Source organism: Pipistrellus hanaki (genome assembly GCF_964339955.1).
Source record: "Pipistrellus hanaki genome assembly, chromosome: 1".
Classification (NCBI taxonomy): Eukaryota; Metazoa; Chordata; class Mammalia; order Chiroptera; family Vespertilionidae; genus Pipistrellus; species Pipistrellus hanaki.
In genome coordinates, this window is record NC_140503.1 from 103,902,762 (window position 1) to 103,915,189 (window position 12,428).

The 12,428-nt window shown below is 39.2% G+C and overlaps 1 protein-coding gene across 2 annotated transcripts in view; it reads right to left on the bottom strand.

The window, feature by feature from the left end:
- ARIH1 (ariadne RBR E3 ubiquitin protein ligase 1) overlaps nt 1–11,418 on the bottom strand; it is a 138,689-nt gene extending 127,271 nt beyond the window's left edge. For both annotated transcript variants that reach the window (XM_084897937.1, XM_084897938.1), the window contains exon 1: nt 9,451–11,418. In XM_084897937.1, coding sequence (XP_084754063.1) covers nt 9,451–9,816 — 366 coding nt within the window. In that variant the 5' untranslated portion in view covers nt 9,817–11,418. The remainder of the gene's footprint in view (nt 1–9,450) is intronic.
- Nucleotides 11,419–12,428: the final 1,010 nt, after the last annotated feature.

Below are 12,428 nucleotides of genomic sequence, written 5' to 3' on the forward strand. Positions count from 1 at the left end.
GAGCGTTAACAATGAACCAAGAAAATTTGGTTTGATTCCCAGTCAGGGCTCAGTCTCCAATAGGAAGCATGCAGAAGGCAGGTGATTGATGTTTCTTTCTCATAGGTGCTTCTATCTCTCTATTCCTCTCCCTTCCTCTCTTTCTAAAAACTATTTCTTAAAAAAGGAAGCTGTCTTACACTCGGTTTGGAGGGCTTTCAAGTTCACTTTTGATTCCTCATTAAGCATAACAGCATTAAAAAAAAATCTCATAATCCTGGAACTAAAATCTTGCCTCACATCCATATCCCTTTATCTTACCCTTCCCTTCACTTGGTATCTGTAGTAGCCAGCCTCCAAAATAGTCCCAAATGATCCTGGCCTCCTGATATCTGTGTAGTCCCCTCCTTTCAGTAGTCCAGAGCTGTATAGCCCAGGGCTGACTAGTGTGGCCAAAAGGACAATGCAGGAGTCACAATGTATGACTTCCAAGCTAGGTCATAAAAAAAACAGTATTGCATCTGTCTGGCTTTCTTTGATACTTCTGTGAGAAGCCAGCTAACATGTAGTGAGGACATTCAAGTACCCCTATGGAGAAACCCAGGTGAGAAAGAACTATAGTCTCCTATCCACAGCCATGTGAGTGAGCCATCTTGAAAGCAGTTCATTCTTCAGCCCAAACCAAGCCTTAGACAAATGCAGCCTAAGCTGATAGGATGACTACAACCTACTCAAAGACTCTGTGACCAGACCACTAAGCTAAACCATTCAAAGTATGAGACAATAAATATGTGTTTTTAGCCTCAGCAACCCACTTGTTAGAGTAATTTGTTGTGTAACAATAGAGAGCTAATATAAATTCTCTAATATAACTCATCTAAAATCAGAGTCAATTAACTACAACGAAAGATAATTTTAGTATTGTTTTCAGTATACAAACAGAGAAAACCAGCACAAAAATTTGGCTTATTCAAAAAGTCCAACTAAAGTCTGGAAAAAGTTTGGTATAGCAAAAAGAGCTTGTACTTTTAATAGTAAAAAGGACCAGTTTCAATGACCTCCTGCTTGCTGTCTAACAAACCCATTTCTCAGTTTCTCTAACTTCAATTTACCACTTACATCTATATCTATGTTTCCCCTTACATAAAAATGAAATAAGATCTTTTTCTCCCTTCAGCCTGTTATTCTGCCAAATTTTGGGCAGATTACTTATTCCAATCTTTAAGATGTCATACTTTCTAGCTAAAATCCAACTTCAAAAGTGCATTCTAGCCCAGCTGATGTGGCTCAGTGGTTGAGTGTCCACCTAAAACCAGGAGGCAGCCAAAACCGGTTTGGCTCAGTGGATAGAGCGTCGATCTGCAGACTCAAAGGTCCCAGGTTCAATTCCCATACACACTTTCTGAGCAATACTTCAAAATGTACAAAGTGGAAAATTGTTTGAATGGTTTGCCTCAAAACAAGAAAAGTTCTGCCGAAACCGGTTTGGCTCAGTGGATAGAGCATCGACCTGCAGACTGAAGAGTCCCAGGTTCGATTCCAGTCAAGGGCATGTACCTTGGTTGCGGGCACATTCCCAGTAGGCAAGAGGCAGCTGATGGATGATTCTCTCTCATCGATGTTTCTAACTCTCTATCCCTCTCTCTTCCTCTCTGTAAAAAATCAATAAAAAAAATTTTTAAAAGAAAAGTTCTATTGGGATGTTATCCACAAATTATCTGAAAGATGGGGAAAATATGTAGCTAGCGATGAACATTACTTTGAATAAAGCTCTTTTGATGTTTCTCTTCAAATTATCATGATTTCTTTGATTACAAAATCCGAATTATTAAAGGGTGCACCTAGTAAAATCTTGCTGCCTTAGTTTCTTTATCCAGCCGCGAGTCTGACATGCTTGCTGTATGGTAAAGGGAGATAGACAAGATATTTTTATGGCACTAATAAACTTTTTATGACTTCTAGATAATACTAACATAAGGTAGGTAGTATAAGATGGCAAGAAAAAGAGTGTTTAAATTCTTAGAAGACAAGCCTTTTAAGGCCTCTGAATATATAGTGACCCTTATATAAGCTATTATTTGCATATAGTTCCTGGCACTTAATTTACTCTCCCTGCTCCCACCCCCAGCACTTTATATAAACCTGGGGTGAGGAAGCTTTTTTCTGCCAAGGGCCATTTAGATATTTATAGCATCATACACAGGCCATATAGAATCAACAACTTAAAAATTATCCTGCTATATTTGATCAAACATTTCATTAACTCACGCCCTAATGCCTTGGCAGAGCCAGATCAAATGATTTTGAGGTCCTTATTCAGCCTGTGTACCGGACATTCCCCACCCCTAGTCTTAGTACTAATGAAATGTTACCTACTACTTCATTATCTGCTCTACTTTCTGCCAAAATGTATTAAGTGTTAGATCAATTGTGACACTTCTTCCAAATGGAATATAGCAAAAAGGAAAAATGTTATTGAACAATGTTTACATTTTTTTAAAAAAATTAGATGGGAGGCCCTGGCTCAGTTGGTTACAGTATTGTCCCAATACATCAAGGTTTCATGGTTCAATCCCCAGTCAGGGCACATACAAGAATCAACAAATCAATGCATAAATAAGTGGAACAACAAATAAGTGTATCTTTTCTCCCCCCCCCCCTTCCTCTCTCTCTAAAATCAATCAAGGAAAATAAAATTAAATTTAAAAATTACATAGGAAAAACTACCAGCACAGTATTTGGCATTTCTCATTTATACCCTCACAACCTTTTGGCCTTAATACCAGCATTCTCGTTTTTTAAAATGAAAAAAGTAGGACTCTAAAAAGTCAATCTGCCAGTGCAGCTGCTAGCTCAGTAATAACTTTTTAAGCTGCCTTTTGAGATACCAAACTACCAATGAGGCATCATTGCACCAATTATATCAAGGAATGAGACATTATGCACCAATATATATCAAGGAATGAGACATTATATTCAAGATCGAGCCAGATGATAACATATCACTGGGTGAATGGGAATTTAGGAAGAAGAGAAAATTTTAGGAAGAAATGACGTATATACTACTTAGAATATGTACTGTTTTTTAAAATTGAAGATTCAACTTTACCCCACATTTTAAGTAGCTAGGATAGTTTTGTTTTGCTTTCTTTTAAATACTATTCAGCTTTTGAAAACATTGAAAATAAGGAAAGGATTTCCATTACTATTTCTATGGGTCTCAATCATCCCAGGTTATAAGTCTCTGATCATTCTCTCACCTAATAAGAGGTCATCAAATGTTAGCCTAAATAAATTCTCATCCTTCTATTTATCACATCATGTAAAGGGAATAAATAAGCTCTTTATAAACTTAATGTCAAGATCAAAGGATGACCTGTATATATTTTGACAAGATACTAGTGAAGTTATTGCCTATGATACAGTATCTATCTAATCTACACTAATAAAAGAGAAAAATACTAATTGACTGTAACTTTGCGATGCCCACAGCCAATCAGAGCAAGTATGCAAATTAACCAAAGATGGCGGTTAATTTGCATATGCTGAGAGAGGGATGAAGACTGAAGACAGCTTAGAAGGAAGAGGGAGGATAAGCCAAAAGCAAGGTGGCTGCCAGAGGGAAAGGGGCGGCTGTGCTGGCCCCGGGCACATGCAGCAGCTGCTTGCAGGAATCTTCCTGCAAACGAATCTTCCTGCAAACGGGCTCCTAGTGTTAAATAAAGGATTAAGCACGATGTTTCCAAAGTGTGGTATGAGTACCCCCAAGGGTACGGGAAGAGTTTGGTGGGGATATGCACTGCACCGTGCTTAGCTGCGTCTAATTCTACGTTCTCATGAGTACGAGGGGTACTCAGCGTTACAAAAATTATCAAAGGGGTATACATATATCAAAAGTTTGGGATTAGGGAAATGTGCATAATCAAAGATATAGGTTCATGTCATAAAAGAAATGAAGGGAGTTTGGTTTTAAAAACAAAAATAACCTAGTTCTTGGCAGGGTTTGAAAGAAAAGTTTTTCCTTCAAACTTTCAAAACAATAGTTATGTTTAAAAATCATTTTTTTTTTTCATACAACAGGCCACCCTGAGAATAATGCATATGAGTAAACATGAAAGCATATTTTAATTCCATTTTTTTAAATCAGGAGTTAAAAATTGGAATAAGCTACATCACAAAATAGTTCAATCACTTATTTTTACTTAAGCAGAGAACGGATTCTTTAGAGACATTAGGCAAGAACAGAGGCTCTCAACCCTGGATATACATTAAAATAATCCAGAGAAGGTAAGATTTTTGTTTAATGACAGAGTCTACTCCAGGGCCTAAATGCCTGAATTTTTAAAAATCCTCAAGTAGACTGCATCAATGTCAACATATTGGTTGTGATATACTACAATTTTCCAAGATGTTACCATTGCAGATAAATCAGTAAAGTATGTGGGTTCTCTTTGCATTACTTTTTACAACTGCATGTAAAAGCTAAAGTTTAAAAAAAAAATCAGTAGACAGGAGAATCTCAAATTCCTGCCAAATCTTAGAGACTACAAACTGTCCTTTTAATCTTAGCTAATTAAAGGTAATTAGGACTGCTTATCATTTAAAAGTAATGATAATGCTCTGCAAAGCCAAATACAAATATTTAAGATTAATCCAAACTAAAAATCCAAAACTACTAAGCCTTCCTAAGAGTATATAAATTGATTAGATAAACAGTATACATATTTACTATTCACATCTTGATTGAGCCAGATACATATCTGGGATATCCATATCTGTATCTATATATCTATATATTTTTGTAATCCCCTCGATTATGGGCTGAATTTAGTTACAAGTAGAAAATGTTAAAATGATGGGATATCACTTCTGAGATAGTTATAAAAAGACTGGTTTCCATCTGAAATAGTTATAAAAAGACTGGTACTCTCTCTCAGAAAGAAGTTATTGTGCTGTAAGCTACTTTATGGAGAAGCCCATGTGGCAAGGAATTTGATGTCTCTGGCCAACAACCAACCAGTGAAAATCTGAGGCCTGCCAATAGCCACAGATGACAGTGGAAGTGAATCTCCCCCAATCAAGCCTTGAGACCTGCAGGGTCTTGGCTTGGCTGCAGCCTCATAAAAGAGAATCTGAACCAGAAGCACCCAGCTAAGCTGCATTCAGAATTGTGACCCCATAGAAACTGTGAGCTAATAAATGTTTGTTGTTTTTAAGTCACTAAGTTTTGGAGCTAAAGAGAAGTAATTCATGTAGCTACCATAGGCCAAATCCAAAAAAAGAAATCTAATGTGGTGACTTCTGCCTACCTTTCTTCATAGTATCAAACCTCCAAGCTTCAATAATTTATAAATTCTTCTGCTTTGGCTGACCTCAATATTAGCCAGACATGTTCCTCATTCTCAATTTCTCAGAAGGGCTTCTTATTCCTCTTTTCTATCCATTGAAATCCTAGCTATCTTCCAGAATACTTATTACTGAATACTTATTACTATTTTAATACTTTATACTTATTTCTGAATACTTATTACTATTCACTTAGCATTTGACTAAATAACTAACCGACCTAATAGCTTTGAGTATCTAAATTCAAAGAAATCACGAACTCCTTCAGAAGTCTCATAAAACCCCTAGCAGTGGGGGAAGTATTGAAAGAAAACCAAGTAATCCAACCTAAAGTGTAAGGCATCACTAGTTTGGTTTGCACACTTGCAAGAACTGAGTAAAGACCACCTTGTCTGAAGGATAGCAGTAATGATGACAAATCTTCAATTCTATGATTAGTCTAGTAAAATTTTCATTCCATTAGTTTCTTAAACAACTTGCTTCCATCATTAATCCACCTCTGCAGTAATTTACAGCGAGAAACACTGCCATTAAATTTCAACTACAATCATTGGTTCTCAAACTTTAGCTTGCATTAGCATCACCTGGATTGCTTGTTAAAACAGATTGTTGGACCCTACCCCCAGAGTTTCTGATTCAGTAAGAATATAATTTAAAACTTCTAGCTCAGAGACTGGTTAGAAAAAGATAAAGTTCAAGAGGAGTAAACCATACCCAACAATGGGCCTCTAGTTAAACTATAAGAGTTACAGAAAGCCAGAAAAATCAAATTTTTTAGAAGAGAAAGTGTTGATTTATAACCACAAATAACAGTATATATCTGTTGTTGGCCAAACTACTTTCCCAGAAGAAGTAAACAAATTCCCAAGGAAAGAGCAACTTGATGATCTTTTTACATTTCAATCATTTCCTCCTGGGAAAAAAAAATATATATATATATATATCTGTATGTAAACCACTGAGCCATACTGTCAAGACTCCTGAAATTTATTTTCAAATTCACTAATAACGCACCTGATTTCATATTGAAAAGTAACACGGGGGGGGGGGGGGGATTTAATATGTTTTTTTTAAATATATATTTTTGTCAATCCTCATCTGAGGATATTTTTCCCATTGCTTTTCAAAGAGAGTTGAAGGGTAGGAGCGGGGGTGGGGTGGGAATAAAAGGGAGAGAGAAATATCAATGTGAGAGACACATGGACTGGTTGTGTCCCATAGGCACAGACCAGAGGCAGGGAGCGAACCAGTAACTGAGGTACGTGCCTTTGACAGAGAATCGAACCTGTTATTTGGTGCACAGGCTGATGCACTAACCACACAGGCCAAGGCTTTAATACTTTTTCATTGATTTTAGAGAGAGAAACATCAGTGAGAGAGATCAAAACTGATTGGCTGCTTCCTGCACTGGGATCAAGCCTGAAACCCAAGCATGTGCTCTAACCGGGAATTAAGCTAGGGAACTCTTGGTGCACTTATGCCACACTGGCTGGACAGATTTATATTGTTTAGAATTAGCAGTAAGCTCTCTAATTTACTTAATTTGAAATAAGTAAAACAATGGTTTTTAACTTAATAAGCTTGTCGTCACATTAAACTATCATTAGTTTTTTTTTTTATTGAAAAAACTAAACTGATAATTAAAGCCTCTATGAATATAAAGAGGTCTTATAAATACTAAAAAATAAATATCCCAAAAAAGGGGTAAAGTGAGCAAACGCAAAGGACTATTACAAAAGAGACATCAATGCCCAATAAACATGTTAAAAGTTCAACTTCATCAGTTTGTTTTTTTAAGTAAATTTTATAAATGAGCATTTATCCTCATCAAGCACCAACTGGTGAAGGAAACTAGCATAACCTTTCTGAAAGTAATATGGTAATGTTCCAAATGTCTTGAAAATAAGCAAATCCTTTGACTTAGTAAATCAATTTATCCTAAGGAAATATTCAAAGATTTAATCTATGACAGGTATTCCTAATGAGGTTTATAAAAGCCAGAAATTAAACAATAAAAAAGGAAGATCAATAACAACAGATTGATTAGATAAATTAATTAAATCTGTGATCATGTGAGCACTTGAAAAATATTTACTGAAAGTTGAGATACATTCAGGGTTGTTTTTTTTCCTACTGAAAACATAAACATATAGAGTATCATTTTGTTATTAAAAATCTGTATAGCTTACCCAGAGGATCTAGAAAAAACTAGTTATATTACCTGTGTAACTTTTCAAGTTTAAATCTATTAACATAAATAATCTATAACATAACCAGAGCCTAGTCTAGATTTAGTAAGCATGCCATTTGGAGAAAAGATGGTCTGGGGAAAAATCCTATCCTTTGATTTACTGATATTTCTAAATATGAACTTTTAACGAGAAATAAATATTTAGATATTCAGGAATTCTATTTAAAAAAGAATGAATGATGTGGAGTGCATTACCTATATATCTGTTCCAGAAATGCCATAAAGAACTTGCAAGGTTTGACCTCAGTGATTAAAACACACATAAAAGCTGAGAAAGTTGAAGATATTTAACTACATGAACATAGACCATAAGTTAAAAAGTTAAAAAAATAAAATATCCATGTTTTTTAAAGCTAATTGAAATGTCCATAAGCTAGGTAACAAGTTTGAAACATCAGATTTTATATAGTTGCAAATAATGAAAACAGAATTCAACGTTTTACTCTGAATTCTTTTGATAAAGTTTCCTCAAAAAAAAAAAAAAAGAAAAATCTCAATTTAGTGACTTAAAAAGTCAACTGTCATATTTTGTGAATCAGAAAAAGAGCAGTAAAACTTATCTTTCTTCTACAACCCTTCAAATTCCTCCTTAGTCTGCATTATCTATATGAAAGATTGAGATTTACACTGTTTAGCAACAGCAACAGATATCAGATTTTTTTATTTACTATAACTCAAAACACTGCCTTCCAATGGGCCTAAATAGATGATTCAATTTTCAAAATAAAGTGTTGCTTACTAGATGATACTGTAAAAATCTGTTAACTGCAAACTCAATAAGTAGGCAGTAACATACTGCTAACTTGCCAGTAAATATTAGCCAACCGATCTTAAGGGGAAAAAAAGTAATGACTGACATCACAAGAAGGTAATAGTTACTTGCTGCTCACATATATAGTTTCCTTCCATGTAACTTGTTTTCTAAAAGTTGCATTGAATAGACTGCGTTTTTATTCTTCAATCTATACCTGACCCCTCATAATAAAACTTATTTCCTAAAATTCAAAAATGGACCTTACAAAAAATGTTATCAAGTTAAACCAAGCCTAACTTACTGACCACGAAATATGAAGGAATCCAGAAGCAAAAAGCCTACTTTCTAAATCACAACAGAGTCTTGTCCAGTATCAGACAATAACATTGCCTTTTGTTGTTTTATTTGCAAGGCTGGGTACGCAATCTGCAGTAACTCTTCCAACAGCTTCAAGTAAGTCATACCACTACTGCGGAAAGCAGCAGTTAGGTCCCAAACAAACAGCAAAGACGTAAAAAAAAAAAAAAGATGCAAGCAAATGTCTCACCATCGGAAAAGAAGGCCCATCAGCAGCTCTTCCGAGAAACAGTTCCCTTCCCCCAACTTTAATCTGCACTTCAGACTGCCAAACAGATCCATTTCTTTATTAACTGATGCCCTCTTGAGGCAACCGTACACCAAGCTGCTCTTAGGCCTAGTCTAACTCTTTCCAAAAGTGCTCAAGTGAGCCTGAAGGCCGGGGTAACCCTCCAACGAGCCTAATTTTTCCTGCTCTTCACCACCACCACCACCACCCTCCGTCCCGCCCATAGGCGCTCCTCCGGCCAGAGGAAGGACACAGGGACAGGCAGAAATTGCCCGCGAGAAGTCTCAGGCGGCCGGAGGCCTCCGCCATACCAGGACCTAGGAAGTACCGCCCCCAACGCATCTCCCCACACCCGCTAACCAGCAAACGCCTGCTTTCGACACCCTGTCCCCAGCAGAGGCAGCAGGAGACAGGACAGGGAGGCTTCGGGCTGGGCTGCGCACCAGGCCCAGGCCTGCCCTTCGGGGCCACGCGGGCCGCCCGAATCTGCTCCCCGGTACAGGCAGGTCAAGCCAGCTCGGCGGCCACCCTCACCTGAATGACCTCGTTGACCTCCCGGATACATTCCACCATGTGTTGCAGTATCTGCTCAGCCGTGAGCACCTCGTAGCGGTAATCCTCATCCTGCTCTTGCCCAGGCCCGCCGCCGCCGCCGCCACTGCCACCGCCGCCGCCGCCGGACCCGAGAGCGCTGCTGCCACCGCCGCCGCCGCCCGTCTCCCCGCACAGCAGTCCGTCCCGTTCCCCGCCGACGCCCAGCCCGGGCTCCACCAGCTCCACCTCGCCCAGATCCAGGTTATCGTCATCTGGCTCGTCCTCGTCCTCCTCCTCGGCGCCGCTGTCCTCGCTGCACTCTTCGTCCTCGTCGAACTCGTAGTTGTAACCCTCGTCTGAGTCCATGGCGCGACGCGCGGGGGCCCGGCAGACGCTGGTCCTAAGGCGGGGAGAGGGCGGGGACGCCCAAGGCCCCGGCTCCCGTTCCGGCTCCGGCTGAGGTCCGGACTTAGGCCTGGCTCCGGCCCGCGGGCCGCGGCTCCTCCCCGGGCGCGGCAGTTGGCGGTTGGCGGCTGGCGGCGGTGGGGAGGTCGTGGAGGAGAGAGGGAGGGAGCGAGGGGGCCGCCCGCCCGCCGCCCGCCTCAGTCAGACGCGGCTCCTCTCCGGCCTCCAAGAGAAAAGAGTCCCCAGCGCCACCTCCACGGCCGCTGCTACCTCTACTGAGCCAACAAAGGGGCGTGCGTCATCGCGTCGCGCTGCGTATTCGCGTCACTAGCTTGGCGTCACCGTGCCCGCCCCTCCGCCCCTGCGTGGAATTAGGGGAGACCCCATGGCCCGGCCTAGCCCTTGGAACGCGGCACCGCCACGGTTGCCTCGGTTCCAGCAGCGGTTGCTTGGTTCGGGGGAGACCAGTGGATCCTATATTTGAGGAGGCAGTAGGCTCCCCGTCACTTTGAGGGCCCCCAGGACCGCCCTGGGGTGTATTTTGCAGATCCGGCCCCCGCCCACAATCCCGCCCCTCTAGAGTTATTCTGGGAAGATCTCTGCTGTTGAACCAAAATTTCTGTTACCCAGGCTACTGAGTGGAAATCTTATGCAGAACCTCTAAACTGTGACAGGTGAACCTCATTTTAAGTAGTTTGATTACATACACTGGTACAGACCGGCAGTGGTTTTAAAGTCGCCTATAGTGACGTCATTTTAAAGAAACTTTTCCTAAACTCCGCCCAAAAGCACCAACTAATTGAGCACTGTATAAGGACTTGACGTATATTCTCATCTTCATGGAGGCACAGTACTCCATCCCCTTTGGAAAGGGATTTAACCAAGGCCACAGAACACTTGCCCTCTTAGCCTCTGCGTGACCTAAAATACCAACCATAAAAATGCTTTATAATGCATGACCTGTATTAAATACTATATATGATATGCATTTTAGTACAACACAAATCAGGCAATAATTGAAATATCTACAGGGACCAAATAAAGCAGAGAGATAGCGCTTCTCTATCTGGAAATGTGCTGTGTGAGCTGAGTGTTAATGTATGCTAGAAGGTAGGTAAAATGGTCGAGCCTCAGAGAATAACAGAAGCAAAGGCACAGTAAGTGTAAAGCATTTTAATGTGGGGAACTTAAAGAGTAGAAAGGAGTAAATGACAAGATATTAGACAAGTTAGGAGCTGGGACAGTAAGGTAATTTATGTCATTCTAAGAGTGGACTTAAATCTTTGTATAAGGACAGGAGTTCCATATAAGTGTTTGGAAGGAAAAAGAGTCATAAAAAAAGCTCCCTCTGGATAATTTGAAGGATTGGTCAGATTGAAAATCTTTTCAAATCTGAGTCACTAATTTATTGATAGGGATTCCTAACTGTTCAGCATACAGTTTCCCTTGGGAAATTGAATTTGAAAAGTTATGCAATGTAAATAAGCCTCTACTAATTTGTCCACTTTTTTAGTTTTTAAATAATCAGATTTCATAAACAGGATTTGCAAAATAAAGCTTTTAACATCATTTCTTGGTCCTCTGATTCTTAGCAACTATGTTGTTGCCACAACTGGGGTAAGCTAAGAACACTAGCAGCCCTTCTCTCCATCCCACCTCCATTGCTATATACTTACAAAAAAAATCAGTAACACTTATCAGTACTTCATTTGATAATGAAGAAGAGAAGTGGTCAGATACATAATTTGAAAGTAGAGCCAACAGATTTGCTGATGGCTTGACTGTGGGTTTGATAGAAGAATCAAGAATGCCTGCTAGATTTGAGGCTTAGAACAACTGGGTAAATGATGGTGCCATTTACTGAAACATATTAAACCTGAGATGATTTTTAGGTATAAAGGTAGAGGTGTTGAATAGGCAGTTTTATACACTAATGTTCAAGGTCAGGAGAAGTTAGGGTTGGAAATAGAATTTTAGAAGAATTTAAGTCAACAATGTTGAGAAGTAGCATAGGCTAAAAAGGTCTAAGAGCTTATGCTTTGAAGAAAACAGAGTTGAATTTGCCTGTGCTCCTCCAGTTGCTATCTATTGTATAACCTTGAACAAATGACTGAACCTCTCTGAGCTTCACTTTAGAGGATTATAATTCCTCTTCTGATAGGATTTTTTTTTTATGAGAATCAAGTGAAATAAATCATTTAAAGCATTTGGCACATAGTTAAGTGCTCAAAAATTAGAACTTTAAAAAAGTATCATATATCATCTTGCATCTTGTGGGGGAAACTATAGTCAATTAGATTTATAACCTTTCAATGGATTTTATTTTAATCATGTATGTATATATGTACATAGCCTGTGTCATCCCCATTTTCTAGGAGAAAAATGAGTATGCTTTTTTCTCAGAAACCTTTTCCATTATTTCATGACTTCTTTTTTTGGTCAATGTCATTGGAAATATAATGCTTCTGAATTTGGGGATCTTGTATTCAAGGGTAAACCTTCATAACCAAATTTTTTCAGCCACACTCATTCCACTGATATTTTGTATATTATCTTAGAATCAGGTTAGGTTA